Genomic DNA, 20,244 nt, shown 5'->3' with positions numbered 1-20,244 from the left:
TACAGGTTGCATTTGCTATAGGCAAAGCCTTTTAAAACTAAGGCAGGTTCATCAAAAAGTGTATGGGGATGCATTGTTATGTGGTGTAAAATCTTGGGTTCAAACAGTAAAATCACAAAGAACTAGTTTGGGCATTTTTTTAAATATGGAATAACTTTTAAAATATTCACAAAAGGAAAGAACATTGAGTAGTGGGAATGGAAGTCTGACTTCCAGAGCCAACTCGGACTGTGCTGGTGTTCCCAGGAACTTGGCCCTGAGCTCTTTGTATGCTTCTTTCTGGGACCTTTCAGTCTGTGGCTGTCATCATTTATACATTCATCATTAATTCACTCACTCATGAATTCAACTAATGTTTGTTAGGCACCTATTATGTGTTTACTTTCCTTTCAAACTATGGAAGATCTTGGAGAATGTTGATCATGGGTTAAATGCAGGACGGATATGATTGAAATAATGAATTATGGGAATAATCTATGTAATTGTTTTTCTGTTAAAACAATATAATTGTTGCCTTGCCGGCATGGCTCAATAGTTGAGCATTGACCTATGAACTAGGAGGTCATGGTTAGATTATCTGGTTGCAGGCTTGATCCCCAGTATGGGGTGTGCAGGAGGCAACTAATCAATGATTTTCTCTTATAATTGATGTTTCTATCTCTTTCTCCCTCTTCCTTCCTCTCTGACATTAATAAAAGTATATTTAAAAAAATAATAATATAATTGTTTGCTAACCTCACTGCAGATCTTTTAACATAGAGATATAGTTTTGATCCTTAAGACTGAAACTCATAGATTATGAAAGCAAAAAGAAAAACTGTCTAGTTCTTCAAATGAACTTCTACAGGGATTGCTAATATAATAAAATGTTATGTTAAATCTGTACACAGACTACTTGGATAGTCTAAATTTTCCTTACTTGCCCAAAACATGGCAATGACTGTGGAACCCTGGAGCACTTCTGGGGATTCCTGAGATTCTCTGAGCCTTTAGGAACCCTTCAAGCATAGCTTGAAAACCCGTATCTAATTTCATCCCTTCATTCTACTGACTTAAGTATCAGCTCAAAACACTTTTTATAATTTCATGGTTGTTTCCTAAAGGTAGTTTTTAGTTAAAACTGAAAATTGAAATTGTTCATTCTTTTATTCATAATTTCTTCAAATCTCTTAAAGCAATTGAGAATTGAAAAGTCAATGAGGGTGGTCTAGTAAGTGTGGCTGCATATGAGTATTGAGTTGAAGTTCAAAATCTAGATTCAGGTTCTAGCTCTTTGGTCACTACATGTGTGACTTGGAGGAACCTGACAACCCCCCTGATCTCTATGTCATGTTATATCTGAAATTGAAGATAATGCCCCACACCTAGTGCCCAAGTTTGCCACCTCCATGTGAGCTGGACTTGTATTTTGAAGGAGATTTTAGCCAAGAAATAGTGGATGATCATAGCTGCCACCAACACTGAGTGCCTTTCAGTCTAAGTAAGATGGTGTGTGCATTTAAAGCTGTATATTAATAAATGCTAACATGTTATTATGTTACTTCAGATGTTTTCACTATATAGATGTAAAGTATTATCATTAAGTTTAAAATATCATTTGTGATTCTTCCTGTACCAAGTTTCTCTCTCCCTCCTTCTCCTTTCCCCACACAATGATCATTGTTTCCCAGACAGTGAATATGATTAATTTGGTATGAATTCATCTTCCAGTTTTAAATCATATTTCACTAAATTTAACATATTATCAACTACAAGAAGACTCTTATTTTGTGAAACATTAACAAAAAAACAACAATCAAACTATGCACATAGATGATAAGGTGCATCCTATTTTCAGAGTTGTTAAAGTGTGAAAATTAATGTATATATTAAAATAAATGAAATACAGTACTTTCCCACACATACAATATACAGTATATTAAAATATACAGTGTTTTAAAATTTAAGGTTATCATCTACAAGCATTTTCCAAAGGTCACCACTCAGTGGTCTATGGACCACTGGTGCTCTGTGAGGTCCGAAAGGTTGGCAACCGCTGCATACCATTCATTTTTAACATTAACATTAAGTTTTTATCATAGTTTGAGGAGTGCTACTGTAGTGCGCTGATGACTACCCTGGTGGAGACACCAGATGCCCTCGTTCTCTACTGTGATGACCACACACCATTCTAAAGCCAGTTTGCATTTGACCAGGTCTTTCCCTCCTTACAAGTCATCAGTAGCAGCAACTTGCAAAATAAGTGGTATCAAACTCTGCATTTGTTGTCAGTTAAATGTCTCACTTATTGTTTTTTGAAATATTTTTATCTTGTTATACATAAAGCTCATTTGGTATATATTGTCATGAATATGTGAACTGTGACTGAATAGACAATGTTTACTTATCCGCCCCTTTTGCCGTGCCTATGCAGGTTGTTTTATGATGTTGCCACTACTGTATACAATGGGTCCCCTTGCGTGAGAGCTTCTCTAGGATTTATGCTAGAAAGTGGACTCTGAGATCCTGAATACTGCCCAAATGTAGAACAGGTGTGCAAGCCATACCAAATCCGGTCAACAGGCTTTACATGTGGCCTGGGGACTGAGACTGGTTTGTGCATTATTAAATGATTATGTGAGTACCTATATCATATCTTAAATGTCGCCTGTTGGCCCTCAAGGCCTAAAACTTTTACTCTCTCTACCTTTCATTTGAGGACTCCTGCTCTATAAGCAAGCTGCACTAAGTTGCCCTCCCAAGAGCAAGGGTTGAGAATCCCTGTGTGCTTATAGTCTCACTTGTGATTGTTATTATTAGACTTTTAAAGTTTTGACAATCCTATGAGTTGAATGGTGGTATTACTTTTTCTTAATTTGCATATTTGCATTTTCATAATTATTAATAAGGGAGCACTTCTTCATATATTGATTGGCCATCTTCTTTGTGACTCACCCAATCATATGCTTAAACTATTTTTCCAAAATCTAGTTTGTCTTTTTTATTTTATTTTTTTAAATATATTTTATTGATTTTTCGCAGAGAGGAAGGGAGAGAGATAGAGAGCTAGAAACGTCGATGAGAGAGAAACATCAACTAGCTGCCTCTTGCACACCCCCTACCGGGGATGTGCCCGCAACCAACGTGCATGCCCCTGACCGGAATCGAACCCGGGACCTTTCAGTCCGCAGACCAACGCTCTACCGCTGAGCCAAACCGGTTTCGGCTAGTTTGTCTTTTTTAAATGAATGTGTTGGAGTGGTATATATATTATGATTATTAATCCCTTGACTACTATATAAACGTCCTTTCTTAGGCAGTGTTCTGTTATTCTGATTTGTGTTATCTTTTTGTTATTGCCTTAATTAGCTAGCTAAAACCAATACTAAGAAAGGAACAAAGGGGAGGCTAGACATTGTAAGTAGGGTCATTGGGGCAGCTTCCCGAGGAAGCTATAACTTCATGCTCCCCAGAGAACCACTGGTCCATTCCCTGCAGATCACCGGGGAAAGGAATCAAACAAAGTGGGAAATGGACACATGCACAGTGAAGTTGGGGTGCTGTAGGAAACATGTTTACCTGTCGTCAATCTAATCTGGAAAAAAGATATTTGGCTAGAGGGCAGAACAGGGCAAGGACATGAAATCTTGGAAGGTTAAAATCCCCAGACAAAGAATTATTTCTCTCTTGCTTTTCCCCTGCTCCCTTGCACTCTCTTGCTCCGTGGCCCACAGTTACCCATGGGCCTCTGTAACCATATGAACTTAAGCAACTATTGATACATGGCTCATGGTCATGGAGACCCCACACACACTGGACTGCAGCTGGGACCTAAGCTGGCCTGATCTGAGCTTTAATATGGAGCAGAGACTCTGGGCAGTGGCTTTAATCCCAGCCCTGCTGAAGACAAGATTGGACTTTTTCCATGGCAGGATGGAGGGAAATGGGGCCTTGGAAGGGAACCCCTTTATATTACATCATCAATAAAGCTTTCCATAATACCGTATCTTCCCTGGGGGTCTCAGAAAATTCTTTTCCCAGAGGCACCTCGATAATTCCACTTCCACTGTCACAGAGGACACCCCACTGATAACATTAGGGCATATTTTGATTCAAGCTATCAGTTTTTTATTTATTGTAAATAGTTATTTTGGACTGATGCATAAGATATTCTTTCCCACCATGAGGTAATAAAAAGATTCTCCTCTTGCTTCTAATTGTTTTAAATTTTTTGCCTTTTGACTTTAGGTTTTTAATGCATTTCAAATTATGACTATATATAGTGTAAGTTAGGTGAAATACACAGCTTAAGTATAACTCAAATTAACTTTTCTCAAGCACATTTATGTTAAAATTTTAAAACTTTAAAATATTTAGTTGATTTCTCTATGAACCTAATGCAAAAAGGTCAGTTATTCAGATATTTAAATGTATAAGTGATTTTTTTAAATGAGAAATAATTAATTCAGTTAAAGAGAACACTCTATACCCAAACTAAAACTGAGAGCATTACTTCTATAACTACCCCAAAAGTCTAGGGACTAGAATCACTTCCTTGAAGATTTTTTTTTAAATATATATTTTTATTGATTTTTTACAGAGAGGAAGGGAGATAGATAGAGAGCTAGAAATGTCGATGAGAGAGAAACATCGACCAGCTGCCTCTTGCACACCCCCTACCGGGGATGTGCCCACAACCAATATGCATGCCCTTGACCAGAATCGAACCTGGGACCTTTCAGTCTGCAGACCTACGCTTTACCACTGAGCCAAACCGGTTTCAGCGACTTCCTTGAAGATTTTGTTTAAAGTATGATCAGCAATTGTTTTTCTTTTCTTGTTTATCCTCAGATTGACCATCACTGTAATGGGCTCTATTAAGTTAACTGAATTTGATTCTGTACAGTTTTATTAAATCTCTACCATGTGTAAGTACTAACCTCTATCCTAACCAAAGTGTGAAGAGCTTAATCCCTGTCCCCTTTGGGCCTACAACTAGCACAGAAATATGACTAGTAAACACAAACAAACCAACAGATAAAACCTGTGATTCAAGGCCTAGTGATACAAGTGATAATGCCATGAGTACATGCCATTGTTACTTGCTATGTGATCAATGTCCACATAATAAGCACCTGCTTCCCAGTCATGCTGGCTCTATATGATCTGAAATGGTATTTAAAATGTTGACAGTAAAGCAGGCAGGCATGGTTTGTGGACCAACATGTAAATATGTGCATGGAGGTTTCTTTTAGCAACATGCTGCATAACATTACAACCCACATGAAAAAAACACCTACATAGACAAGCTCTGATTGTATTTTAGCCACTCTGGCCAGTGGTGCCACACAACTGGTGAGTTTCTGACTTAGTCTTCCCAGGGACTGGCATGTACCAAACAGCAAAAGAAGAAAAATAATGTTTTGCTGTTTGTTCTGCCATAAACACACACACACGCACACACACACACACATACACACACAACAGGCTATTCAGAAGCTCCCTCGGGGTGCCAGTTTTTCAGTGCACAATGAAAATCAAGCTTAAGTGTTTAGCAAATGCATATTCATAACCATTGCCTATTATACTTTTAAAATTTCTCTCTCATCTGCCAGGTAGTATCCCATATTTCTGTCCTGACTGCAGTTTGCCGAACACTTGTGAAATGCATCTTTTTCTTCACTTTTGCCAATGATTTGGGGATGAGGACTGTGGAAAGACTCTATTTTTTATTCTCAGTGGTTTCCCCTTTATTATTGTTTCAAAGGAAAGCCTGCGATGTGAATACTGAGAGAGAAAATGTAATTAAGCGTCCATTGTGGGTAGTCATTTTGTTACCTTTGAAGTACTCAAATTAACATAGCAATCTCTTGATTTTTGCTTCTGCAGCGGCAGCTTTCTGAGAATAGTCATATTTTTTCTGACAAAAATGGGCATCCCAAGGTGTAAATTAAGTCACTTGATTTTATAGAATTCATTTAAAAGTGCATCTGTACCGAACATTTCCCATTTTACATTGCTCTGATTACATTTGACTTTTTGTTGACCTATATAAAAAATGAGATTGTTTTCAACTACAGCCAGCAAAATGGCTTAGGGGAGCGTGATTATAAATGGTAAGAAAGAAAAGAAAAAAACCAAGATTGTGGGTGTTGACTAGATACCAGCTATATGCTTCGATTGCATATTAAAAACTATTTTTAAATAGAAATTATGATTAGAGTGTATAGTAGAGAAATTATTATTAGAGTGTATAGTAGAGAAAGGAATATGATTAAAGATGGCATATCAGCCAAAGGGCTATCTTTAAGCTATTTAAAAAGGGGGGAAAAAGTAATAAAAGTAAACTTTACTAGAAAAGACATGAAAAGGGAAGGGTACATAAGGCTGAGGTGTAGCTGTATGCAGGGTTGGGGGGAATACAAAATAGGATATGCAGCTACAGAGAACCCATTCTAAAATGGTAAAAATAAATAAATAAATAAATAAATAAATAAATAATAAACCACAACTTTCAGGAGTCTGAGTCATAATAACCCAATCGTGAATCTGAGGTAAAGTATGTTGGACAGAATGGTCATGTCCGAATACACTTGGAGGAATAATGCTACTAGTAATACAATTTCTGTAGTTTATTGAATTTTGTTGAAATGTACCGTGGATAAATACAAGAAAACAAGTTTGTCTATGGTTAAATGTATAAAACTTGAGAAACGCGGTGAATACCCAGTGAGCGCTTAGCTCAGGTTAGTCTGGCTCTTTCAGAAGTGTGTAAGGCATGAGAGGAGTAGTTAGAAAAAGAAAAGAGGGAGCATAAGAACTTATTGTACTTGAATACCTACTAAGACTCTGGGGCAGAAGCCATCTTGAACCTGGGAAAGCATGCTTTGAAATCTAAGCTATCAATAGAAGGTCAACATCCCACCAATATTTACTGTCATTCTTTAAGAAGGATCCTGCCAGGCTTCCAGAGACCTAATACATCTACACTGAATGTACTGCCAGTTCTAAAAATATCTTGAGCATGGGCATTATAGTCTGAGAAAAATAAAGAATGAAATACCTAAACATTTTTAATAGTTATTCTCAACATTTTCATTGACATTGGTGATTCATACGGTTTCAATAGTGGTCATAAAATAGGGAAGTGACAGTATTACATCAGTTGCATATTATGTGGTAGAACAAATACTTATGTTGCATATTCATATAATAGAATGTTAGAGACCTGTTAAAAGTGGCAAGTAGCCAATGCACGAATGTATATATGTATATATATGAATTTCTTTTTTGAAAAAAGTTGCACAAATGAAATACTGCTGTGTTGAAACTATGTACTGCTCGTGCTTTAACAAAGTTCAAGAGGAAATGAAAGGATATATCATTAACCTTTATTCCCATGGGAATTACATCATTAAAAAAATAGTGATACAGATTTGGTGCCACATTACAAGTTTAAATATTATATAAACCTAAGTATGAAAAATATAAGGCAGACTAGGTTGGTTGCATAATTGAGAACTGGCAAAGTGTAAAGGTATTTAATGCAAACGATGGAGCTCTTTGATTCAATGTGCTAAGTCCCTGTAAGATTTCTTTATAATATTAATAACATTTTCATATGAAACTGTGAGTCACACTAAATGGCTATGGCATTTTGGCATTTGTAAATGGCTTTTGGCATTTGTAAATAGTGAAACATTGAAAATAAGATTCAGACGTCAATGTAATGGGTTCAGATTACTAATGAGCATTAACTCAGCTTTGTATAAAACCAGAACAAACAAATGAAACAAACAAACAAACAGGAATGAGCAGTGGTTCTTGCTTTCAGAAAAAGGATTCATCCCCCTCTCCCAGGATTTTCAATATCATGCATTGGGAAGGGGCAGACCCACTCCAGCCAACACCCTCAGTCCCAAATAGCACTGGGTTTGCAGGAAAACAATATATCTCATTGACAGTGTAAATTAAAAGTGATGGAACCCAAGCTGCAACCCTCTCTTCATTTCTATTTATGTATCACAGTGGCTACTCCCATCTTATTAGAGTCTGAGGAAAGAACCACAAAGTAATTCTCACCTCCTTAGGACCAGCTGCAGACCCAGCCTGCCTCCCCTATATCATCTATCTCCATTCCAAAGAGAGTCAAAGGCAGACTTTGGTCACCTCTGACCCTGAGTGTCAAGATGTCACCTTATCACAGTGCCCTTCCATTAGGAACATGGCCACAAGGATCAAGCTAAAAGTCCAGGTGCAAATAGTTTGGGAGGAAACTGAAGCTCCACATATATTTTTAAATAGTTTCTGGTTTTGCCATTCCATTGTCACGGTAATTAAGCCTAAACATTCCAGGATAGTTGTTGAATGAACTTGGGCTGAAGGATAGTCTCAAGCAAACTATAAACTTTTTCTTCTATAATTCTTCAATTTGGTGCCATTATCCTTTCCAACAGCTTGTCTCAATTCTGTAAGCATGGAGCTTTCAAGCCTCTGCAGCATTTTTGCTAACAAAACCAAAGCCTTTCCTTTTTGAGTCTCGCCTTCTCTCTATCATGAATATCAAACTCTTATCTGCATGACAAGGAGAAAGTGCAGTTAGCATCCCACATCTGTCTCTCTATCCTGCTATGAGGGAGCTATTTTTTCTTTTCTCCAAGAAGAATGTGCAAAATGTTCTTTAAAAATAAATAAAAGCCCAGCTAGCAAGGCTCGATGGTTGAGCATAGACATATGAACCGGGAGGTCACAGTTCAATTTCCTGTCAGGGCATATGCCCAGGTTGTGGACTCAATCTTCAGAGAGGGACATGCAGGAGGAAGCCAATCATGATTCTCTCACATCAGTGATGCTTCCATCTCTCTCTCCCTCTCCCTTCCTCACTGAAATCAATAAAAATATATTAATTGATTAATAATTAATTAAATTTTATATATTTAATAACCTTTGTCAAACTGCACTTTACACTGCCTCATCAACATTTAAGTAATCCAGTTTAAAACAGCTACATTACATGCATTTTTTAAAAAAAGCAACTACAACATCTGAAAGAAAAAAATTTATAGAGAAGAAATGAATGTCATCACTTTGTGACGATTACACTACCTCCCTCTCCAGCCTCCCCCAGCCTCCTCCCTGGCAGCCATGCTCTGGCTGTTCTTAGCTGCTCACCAGGCCCTTAATTAGCCACATGCTCCCCAAGCCCTCTTAGCTCATCTCGCCTGGCAAGCCTTTCTCACAATTCTCTTAGTGCTGAAATTACCCTTCTCCTTGGTATGTTGCTGTCTTGGTAGCACAGGGTTGGGCTCAGTGCCTCACAGTCTTAAATGAGTAGCATTCAGAAGACACACCTGACCCATTAGTCCAGATGAGCTCTCAGAAATCTAAATGCTTACATGGCACAGTAATAAATGTGTGATGCCTTGCTTGGGTTTCATTTCTGTTGGTCCATCTTCACACTTGGACCCCCTCAGAACCCCCACTCCAATCTTACTTCACACTCCTGCTTTCTGAGAGGAAAGAAGAACATTTTCTGGGATGGAGTATGAAGGAGGCAGAAATCTCTGGAAAGAGGCAGTGAGGCAAAGTGTGTTTTAGTGGTAGGGTGACATGCCACACTCAGGGGCAACAACCTGTATGTGCTTTGACATTCAAGATTTGTCTTGTATCTACTTGTCTGAACGTAGAGGGAAATAGCCTCGCTGGGGGACCCACATAGACAAGGGGCAGCCTGGACAGAGTTGGGTAGCTGCCTGAGAGGTCTAGGAGGAGAGAGGACCTAAAAGATCCCCTAAGAACAAGTCTCCCATACTTCCTTCCTGGAATGGTAGAACTTCCAAACTTCCTTGGGAGTTGAGAGTCAGTATATAGGAACAACACCATTGAAGGCACTATGGCCCAAGCCAGAAACCAGATGGAGAGTTCAAGGGGTTGAGTGGTGGCCCCCAAAAGATAGGTCCATGTCCTAACTGCAGAACCTTTGATTGTGATCTTATTTAGAAAAAGGGTCTTTACAGATGTAATTAAATTAAGTATCTTAAGATGACATCATCCTGGATTATCTGGGTGGACCCTAAATCCAATGACAAGTATTCTTATTAGAGATATATACCAGGTAAGCACAAGATATAGGGAGAAAGAGAAGGCCATATTAAGACAGGGGCAGAGATTGGAGTGATGCAGCCACAAACCAAAGACACCTGGAGCCACCAGAAGCTGGAAAAGGCCAAGAAGGATCCTCCCCTGCAAACTTCGCAGGGAGTACTTCCAGTTTACAACCTGATTTTGGACTTCTGTCCTCCAGAACTGTCAAAGACTATGTTGGTTCAGGCCACCAAGCTTGTGCAATTTGTTACAGGAGCCTAAGGAAACTAAAACTAACACAGAGTGTCACTAAGAAGCAGAGATCTTAGCAAGGGCTGTAGGAGCTGAGGTAGTGACTAATTCAGCAGCGAGAAAGTCCAGAGTCCCCAAAACAAGCATCATGGCTTCCCCTGAAATATGACAGAGGAAAGGTCACATGGCCACAGTGGGCCAGTTGGTGATGACAATCACATCCTTGACTTTAAATCAGCCCTAGAAAGAAAAGAAGCATTTATTCCAATGTAACTGAATTTTACAGGACAAAATGGGATCTAGCAAGATTCAGTTTTCAACTATCAGTGCAAATGGAGGGCTTATGGACTAAATTAAATTCAATTTTAATAATAGCAAGAAAATTATTTTCATTTCCATTATCTAAGTTTATATCTGCAATTTTTATATGGGCTATACTATATATCAGAATTACTGGCAAGGGTTAAATAAAAATACAATAGCTGCAATTCGTTGAGCCACATAGCTTGTGGCTAGTAGAGCCTGCCCACTAACCGAGGTCCCCAACCACAATGCTCTTTTCTACCAGGCTTCCAGCCTACGTCCACTTAATTCAATAGTGAACTTCTTCATGGTGAGTGCAATATTGCATTTATTTTCCTGGCCGGGCAGTGTCTGGCACATCAGTGGAGTCCAATCAAATGTCTGTGGAATTTAATCGAATAGCCTAACCTCACTGTCCTTAAGTAGCCTGCCATCTGTCTGGTGTTGGGGAAATAATTAAAAATAAAATCTGCCAATCCGGGAAATCTCCCCACCTAAGCAGACGAGGAAGAAGACAATTCTATTATTGGGTGAGCACTAAACCAGGCTGCGATGGGCATCACAGGCAACCTGCTAAGAGACTGCAAAGACAGAAAGTAACTCACCCTTTTATGCATATCCCACAGTACATCCATGTTCTCAAGATGGAAATAACAGTCCTCAAGTAAAAAGACTCTGCAGAACCACTTGTTATATGTAGTTCCCTGTAAATTCCCTGGTAATTGGGGTGGTCATCTGTGGCAGCTAATTGCCTTTATCCAAAGGAAAAATCCAACTTCTCTGTGACACGTTGGTTGTTTTGTAAGGGGTGGCGCCAAGTAGCTAAATTACACACATCCCCACCCATGGAAAAGGGATGCTATTCCTGGGCTGCAAAATAGAAAAGGGTTGTTTAGAACCTCAAAAATGATTTGTATACATCTCAAAGGGACAGGGGAAGAGTTTACAAGACAAAATTTTCTAAGGAAGTGCTCCTAGAGAGGGGAGGCAGATAATTGCTTTCTCTTTTTTCATCAGGAATTTTTTTAATTTTTAGATTTTTGTTTGCCCTTTCACTAGAAAGATAGGAAAATTGGTTAAATTAGAACACAGAGCCTGCCCAAGTGCCAATGAGCGATAGAAGTGGTGTGAGATAGCTCGTACTCCCAAAAGACCTTGAGGTGGACATCTCTGAATCCTGGGTGAGGTTGGCAGGAAAGATAAGATTCCTCCTCTGCTATTACTTGTCATCATAACATCAAGCTAAACATCAAGGTCACGAGAAGAGAGCTAAACTTGGAGTGAACTATGCAATGTCCTGTTTAGAGTATAATGGTTGGTTTAGAGTAATCCTGAACGTATCTGTGCTCAGATGCCCATAGTGTGGCAGACATGGGAAGATCAGTAAAAATCTATGGTAGACCATTCTGTATCTTCTTTTAGTTCTGGTAAAATCCCAAAGGACATGCGATGAAGAGGAAGCGTACTGGTACTTGTCCCAAGCCAAGTATATCCTGTCAAAATGTAATGATGTTTTAGAGGCTTCTTTTTCCTTGTTATACTTTCATTAAACTTGGAAAAGAGTTAGCCATTAACTTATACATAATAATCTCTCTGGTACTTAAAAGGTCCTGATGACTAAATTGCCTTAACATTCTTACCTTCATGCTTAACTGTCTAATATTAACAAGTGGAGCCTTGGCCACTGTGGTGCAGGCTCAATTCCAGGTCAAGAGCACGTACCTGGATTGTAGGTTTGACCCCCAGCCTGGTCAGGGTGAATTTGGGAGGCAACCAATCCATGTGTCTCTCTCACATCTCTCTCTCTCTCTCTCTCTCTCTCTCTCTCTCTCTCTCTCTCTCTCTCTTTCTTTCTCTTCTACTCCCTCCCTTCTACTCTCTCTAAAAATCAATGGAAAATATATCCTCTGATGAGGATCAACAAGCAAACAAACAAAAATATAAGTGGAAATAATTTGTTAAGAGAGAAATTGAGAGGAAGAATATAAATTAGGAATAAAAATGATTATCAAATGAATGTGGAATTTTAGAAGTCCAAGTTGAAAAAGGGCTAGAAATTAATTTTTTTTAATTGTGCATTTTTGTTGTTTTCTTTATTTTACCTTATTTACCCATTCCAAAAGAAGTATATACCTGTGTGTGTTTTTTTTCTTTAATTTGGAAATATGGTGTAATAAAAAAGGGGGAAATAACTTTTAACAAAGGCAAGCAGCATGAACATCGCTAAAGAAACTTATAGCCTTTTCTCTATTTCTTTTTGTACTCGGTTGTTCTTCCACCATACATACTCTTATCTAATATTGCAGTATAAGCATTTTTAACACTAACAAAAATTTATGAGAGCATTAGTTGTCTATTGCTATATAACAAATCATGAACAACTTAAGAGCTTCCACCACAATACACATTTATTATCTCATGCAGTTTTGCAGGCCAGGAATCTGAGACAGGCTTAGCTGGTGTTTCTAATTCAGAGTGTCAGATGAGTTTCTAGTCCAGATGTTGGGCCTGCAGGCTTCCATTGGGCTGGAGTATCAACTTCTAAGATGAGTCACTTGTGGCTGTAGGCAAGAAGCCTCGCTCATCACCACCCGGACCTCTCCATATGGCCCCTTACGTGTCCTCGTGACATGGCACTTGACTTCTACTACAGTGGGTGAGAGAGAGAGAAAGCAAGAAAACCCACAACATCTTTTATCACAAATGATCATTCCCATTTCCTATTGCTTACACATCCCAGCTGTATTCATCATGGTGGGGACTCACAAGAGTGTGATAACAAAGACTCATAAAAGTGCAAACACCAGGGGGACTTCTGCAAGACTAGCTACCACAACGAACATTTTTAATAGCTGCATGAATCTTATCATAGAGATCTCTATTTAACTGTATTAACTGTTTATGTAAGGTTAGATATTATTTCCAATATTTCATTTTTATAAACAGCTCTATGAAGCACATATATAAAAATGTCCTGAGTTCTTCAGATTATTTTCTTTGGATATGGTCTCAGAAGTGGGATCACTGAGTTATTAAAAACTTTTTACTTAATTTCCATTTTAAGTTGGCTTCATAAGCAAATGAATATTTATATTGCTTATTTCCTTCAAAGTATTGCTTATTTGGGATAAGTTCCTTAAAATACCTATGCAGTGATTCACAACTACATGTTTATTTTCATTTAATGTATTCTATATGGTGTATATTTTAGGGAGATATTTTATATCATATATAGATAATATTTTGATACTTACAGCATGTGGGTTTTTTCATTGTTATTTAACCATTTTATAGATCCTCCTGAGTTTGTTTGTTGCTGTTATTTTGGACAACTTAGAACTTGATGAAGATCTAAAGAAGCTTAAACAAGTAAGTAATATATGGGGGATTCTTAAAACATGTATTTACAGGTAACATTAAAGCAGTTCAAACTTTGAAGTAAAAATATAGATTTTTAATAAATTACAGCAGTCTAAGTTGGCAAAGTATTTTTTTGTTTAATTCTTATTATCAGCAAAGGAAATTTTCTATTGCTCTATAATTATCCTAGGGACATTTTTACATTATTATTATGAATAAGGGTAAGATTGATATAGTGCAGTAAATTGGACTTGGAGACTACTCTCCTTCTGCCATTAAATGAAGGTTGTTTGAAAATGAAACGCTTCGGAGACAAGTTGCCTTTTTACATAATTATATGTGATATTCCTGACCATCATAAAAATATTAAGCATCAACTTGCCTTACCTATAGATACTAAAAGAGGATTTAGTCTGGGTATCCTTGGTGATTATAAGAAATGGAATGAGTAAATGATCAACTGTGCCCAGTTAAGTATGAAAACAGATTGGATGTTATGGCAATAAAAATTGTATCCAAAAAAAAAAGAAAAGAAAATGTATGAAGATTGTGTTATTGATTGCAGAAAGATTATAGGTATGACCAATCATTCTCATAGTTTCTGTTACATGGAGGATACTTTGCTTGAATATCTGGCTCTATGGCAGACCCTTTCAGAAGGAGAGTGGGTGGGAGAGAAGGACACTGGAGCAGATATTCTTGCATTATCCTCCCCAACACTGCAAGAATAATCAGAATGCTTCCAAAGAGTACTAAGTCTCTAAAACAAATCCTATCTAGATCAAGGAGGCCCTCCACCTTAGCATTTTCAAATTGCATCTGAGTGTCTATTTTTAACAAAGCAGAGACATAATCTTTTAAATTGTGTTGTTGTCATCTTCATATGTGAAAGTTACTTTAGGCATTTCATCTTACCACTCTTGTTTACATCTCCAAAACCTGTTTTAACTAAGGGTTTTCAATAAAGAAAAAAAATGAATATAAATATGCCCATGTAAATAAACTATGTGGCGCTTTGCTTTGAGTATGTATCATTTGTTTTATTAAAGTATCACTGATATATAGTAAGTTTTATTTAATTACTCACTAGGTATTCATGATGCTTTGTTTTTCTGAAAATTCTATACTTCAAAGTTGATTATCCAATTCTGCTGGTCTATAATTTGGAGTATATTCTTTGAATATTTAGAAATATTTGAGCATTGGAAATCCAAATCATAAGAAAAATACCAAAATCCAATTATATGAGTACTTTTCACAACTTTTTTTAGCCATAATTGGACTGAAATTACATTTCTATTAAATTAATCTATTCATTTTATACTTGATACTCATTAAATTGCTGTGGACCAAATATTGTTATAATAAACTAAAATGTTCTTGGTTCACTTTCTTCTATTTTTGTATAAAATTACTTTGTGTTTTCATTAATTTGTTTTAATGTATATTTTATTGATTTCAGAGAGTAATAGAAGCAAGTACCTCTTTATTTTTATTGATTTCAGAGAGAGGGAGCAAGAGATAGAAACATCATTGAGAGAGAATCATTGATCATCTGCCTCCTGCACATCCCCTACTGGGGACTGACCCCGCAACCTAGGCATGAGCTTGACAAGAATGGAACCTGGGATTGTTCTGTCTGCAAGCTCACGCTCTATCCACTGAGTCAAACTAACCAGGGCTGTTTTCACTAGTTTTTAACTATTATGTCATTTTTTATGACCTTGGTTTTCCTTATTTCTTTCATCTTGGTTTTTGAGGTAAGGCTCATTTACATAATTTCAAGAATACAGTCACACACACCCATCCCCATGCATCCTTTTATGCACATAATGATGTGGATACCTGAAACTTTAGACTGCCTTTTATGGCTTCATTTAGATCTTCAATAAAAATGTTACCTGAAATATTTGTTTAGTTTTTCATGTGCAGGACAACCCTTAAGCATTTAAATGTATATACTCTATTTTTGCTATTCCCAGATAGAGACTAGAAAGTGGGAAATGTGTGTGTTGGGGGGGGGGGGGTGGTTCTTAATGTTTGAAATTTCAGAAAGCACTATATAGTATTCCAAAGCTTCTCTGTTTAGTTCTAACTTTTATTCATCTTTTATTTTTTTCTACCAACTAGTCTACAGGTTTGTATTCCTCCAGGAACATTTGTTGAGAACTCAGTGCTAATAAGTGCCAGAGTTAGGATTTGAACCCAGGCGATTTGGATTAAAACCCCAGGCTTTTAGCCTTCACACTATATTGAGTTGAGCTAAAGCTGTGTAGATGTCAAACAGGAGTCATGCCTTATGTGAAAGAAGGCTCACTCACAGGACTTTTAATTACTTTTAATTACATATTTTATATGACAGAGATGGCATTATATTTATGAAATAACTATTGATGTAAGAGTCAGTTTTCTGAGGAATGAAGATGAATTAAGTAACCTAATCATTAAAACTACCCAAAATAGTTCTGTGTTTCTCCTTGAAAAGCAGATGATCTAATCAGAGCCACTGGACAGTTGCAGACTGTAAGAGCTAAAATGCTTACCATTCACGCCACATAATGACAGATGCTGCCCAAGGCAGCTCTTCTCTCAGTGACCTTCTGGAGAAAGGATCCTCCTTAGACACAGACATCAAATGCCTGCAGCATATTAACATGTCAGCCAGGTCTCTAGAGACACTTAATCTATTTTATTATGATAGCTTACTAAAAACAATTGTGCCAAATTATAAATCTTGGTTCTTAGACATTTTTCAAGTGTAATAGAAACAAGTACCTCTAAAATGGAGAAGTTAAATATGAGATATTAAACAGATCTATTAGAAAGAAAAAACAAGTTCTTATACTTGGGGGAAGGAAATAATGTCCCTAAACATGGGCAAAATGGGAGACCATGGTAAAAAGCTAAATGGCACAGTGAAGGAATTAGAATGCAAGAGAAGAAATAAATGAAGAAGTAATCTAGGAAAACATTTCAGATATAAAATTAAGGGAAAGAGCATGTATTATAACTAACTATAATGTGGTGATAAACTGGGAGGACTGTGACCAAATCCACAGTCAGGAAAGTGATAAAGTCAGGTGTCCAAGTGTCAAAGGACGCCAAACCTTTCAGGGAGAAGTTCCCCAAGGGCAAGTACGGTCTACTGATCACTTATTGGTGCACTTGTGGAATAGTATTCTCTTTAAGTAGAAACATGGTGTCATATATATATATATATATATATATATATATATATACACACACACACACACATATATATATATATATATATATATATATATATATATATTTCCCATTCTTTTCTGATGTCACCTCCTTACCCTTTAAGACAGTGATTTTCAACCAAGTACTGCTGATCTCTAGGGCTTTTTAAGAGAAACTATAGAGCCAGCAGTCCTTTTTACCACTACAGGAAGCCAAAAGGGAATTGTGTGGTTACCCAGCATGAGACCAGATGTGCTCACTAAAATGCCAACTTTAATACCTGTAGTTGGATATCTGCAAATTCTGTGTGACAGCTCAGCTTCCCTAACACTGAAACTCTGATGTTTCTTCATCTGTGCCTTCCTTTCAGGAAAAAGAAGCAATACTGAGTTACATATTACTTAATAAAGGCATTTTTATAGAGGGGAAAAAACTAAGATGGAATTCAGGGGAAAATAAATGAGCTTCTAGGAATGAATTTTGAATGGTTCTGACATAGTACCTATTCCCAAAATCCCCCTCTCCAAGATATCACCAGAATTATGCCTTAATGGTCACTGCTACAGCTTTTCCTTTGTAACACTTCAAATTAAATAATGTAAATAATATCCATGTACAGTTCATCTATTGATTTACCTGTGTGTTGAATATAAAATGCAATCTATTCCTAGTAGCAATATACAATAGCAGCAATCAGTTCATAGTGGCATAATTTACATGATTTCATAGCTAATTAAATAAAGATCATGCTTCTATTTTCAGCATCCCTAAAATCCATTCTGGACCTGGATGTGATAGATGATAGATAGATAGATAGATAGATAGATAGATAGATAGATAGATAAATAGATAGATAGATAGATGATAGATAGATAGATAGATAATGGTTTCCTACATAAGATCAGAACATTGACTAAGAACAGGATTGCTAGTGAATGTATAATTGGTTGTCAAGAAGCCAAATAAGTTTGTATGGAGGCTAAAAAAACAAAAACCCTTGATTTAATACTATACTCTGAACAATAGGAGATAATGATATTGATGTTCAGTGATGTTGGAATAACACTTGGGAATATAGGTAGAGTTTTGCAAACTTTGAAAATGAATAGAATAGAATTCTTGCAGCTTTAATTATTCTTATAATCCAGTGCAAGGCAGATATAAAGGCTTTTCTTTTAAAGAAGTATAAAATTCATTGCACTATGAAGGAGAGGAACCCATAGAAAAGCCTCAGAGAAAGAATGATTGAAAAGGGAACTATATAGATAGTCTGTTTAGATTAAATTCAAGGCTCTGAATTTAAACTGTCTCCTTAATTCTATATAATCTCATTTAAATCCTGATTTAAATTTGACGATGTTTGGCCTTTGATAATGTCCACTGCATATTGGTGGGGTGGGAGGACAGATAAAGAAGCCTCTTTCACTTATTGAACAACTAGAGGCCCAGTACATGAAATTTGTACATTGAAGGGGGTTGTCCCTCAACTCAGCCTGCACCCTGTTCAATCTGGGATCCCTATGGGATCAGGCCTAAACTGGCAGTCAGACATCCTTCTCACAATCCGGAACTACTGGCTCCTAACCACTTGCCTGCCTGCTTGTCTGATTGCCCCCTAACTGCTCCCCTGCTGGCCTGACTTATGCCTAACTGCTCTCCTGCTGGCCCAATCGCCTCCAACTGTCCTCCCCTGCTGGCCTGATTACCCCCAACTGCCTTTCATAGTTAGCATATTACTCCCCATTCTGTAATATAGCTTAGAGAACCAGGAACTAGTGTAGAGTGTGGGGAAGGGAAGAAGGGGGAAGGGTTGAATGATTCAAATATGTAATGGCATAAGACTGAGATTGTCTAAGTATGCCTTTCATAGTTAGCATATTACTTCCCATTCTGTACCCTCCCCTGCCGGCCTGTTTGCCCTCAACTGCCCTCCCCTGCTGGGCATCTTGTGGCCACCATCTTGTGATGGTCATCTTTGTGGCAGCCATCTTGTAATGATGTGGGGTGGCCATCATTTGATGATGTGAGGTGGCCATCTTGTGATGTCATGAGGGCACGAGGGCCACCTAAGCTTTTATTAGTATAGATTTAAAAAAATTATATTTCTTTTAAAAATATGAGCTCCAGATTAATGTTTCTCTCTAGCCTTACCTAGGAGCTTACATTTTTACCTCTATCTTATCTCCTATATTGAAGTCATTCCAGATTTAGGGCAATGTCAAGGAGACAGGGTGTTTCCAGAGTATATCATTCAGCTAAGCACTGGTTTCTATCACCTGATCTGAGTGTAGCTGTCATTATTCTCAGTACTTTGTCCATCTCCCTTTAGTGAACTCAAAGTAATATAACATTAGATAGAGTGATGTAACTGCTACAATAATAAATATTACCAATTGAAAACTACCACATTCAAGATACTTCATATTAAATTGTTGAATTTAATTCTGAATATTAAAGACACAGAAACCAACATTTAGGGAAATAAACTCCTTGCCCAAATTCACTTTATCTGTAAATGCCTAAGTTGGAATAACATAGGCCATCAAACTCTAAACCAGTGTCCTCACTGAAAGATGCCACACTACCTGATCAGTCCATTCATTCATTATAAAATGCATGTCGAGAAAATGGAGTGCATGAGATGCTTACTTTTGTGAATCAACATATCCCTTCCCTGTGGGTATATAGACTGGAGATCAAATTCTGACCAGAATATAGCTTAGAGACCCAGGAACTAGTGTGGAGTGTGGGGCAGGGAAGAGGGGGGAAGGGTTGAATGATTCAAATTTGTAATGGCATAAGGCTGAGATTGTCTAAAGTATGCCTTTCATAGTTAGCATATTACTCCTCATTCTGTAATCTTCAGGTCTGTATACTGTGTGTCATATATTGCAGTAGGGGCAAGGGACATTGTTCCTGCCTTAAAATAGCTTGGTAGCTAGTGGGAGAAAGTGACAAGTAAACAGATACTACAAGAGGCTTGAGAAGCACATAGGAGTCATATCTAGCATAGACTATGAAATCAGAGATGTCTTTTCACAAGTATGGTATAGACTGAAA

At 37.4% G+C, this 20,244-nt stretch overlaps 1 protein-coding gene across 4 annotated transcripts in view; it reads left to right on the top strand.

Annotated features, from left to right (window-relative positions):
• The window catches only part of NALCN (sodium leak channel, non-selective), a 264,733-nt gene that overhangs the window by 146,708 nt on the left and 97,781 nt on the right, over positions 1 to 20,244 (top strand). For 3 of the 4 annotated variants that reach the window (XM_036457498.2, XM_036457492.2, XM_036457494.2), the window contains exon 15: positions 13,912 to 13,986. The exons of the other annotated variant lie outside the window; for it this stretch is intronic. In XM_036457498.2, coding sequence (XP_036313391.1) covers positions 13,912 to 13,986 — 75 coding nt within the window. The remainder of the gene's footprint in view (positions 1 to 13,911; positions 13,987 to 20,244) is intronic. 4 annotated transcript variants of the gene reach the window in all.

The sequence above is a fragment of the Pipistrellus kuhlii genome, unplaced genomic scaffold (genome assembly GCF_014108245.1).
Source record: "Pipistrellus kuhlii isolate mPipKuh1 unplaced genomic scaffold, mPipKuh1.p scaffold_m20_p_3, whole genome shotgun sequence".
NCBI lineage: Eukaryota > Metazoa > Chordata > Mammalia > Chiroptera > Vespertilionidae > Pipistrellus > Pipistrellus kuhlii.
The sequence above is the reverse complement of the archived record's forward strand: the minus strand, read 5'-3'. Positions and strand labels throughout refer to the sequence as shown.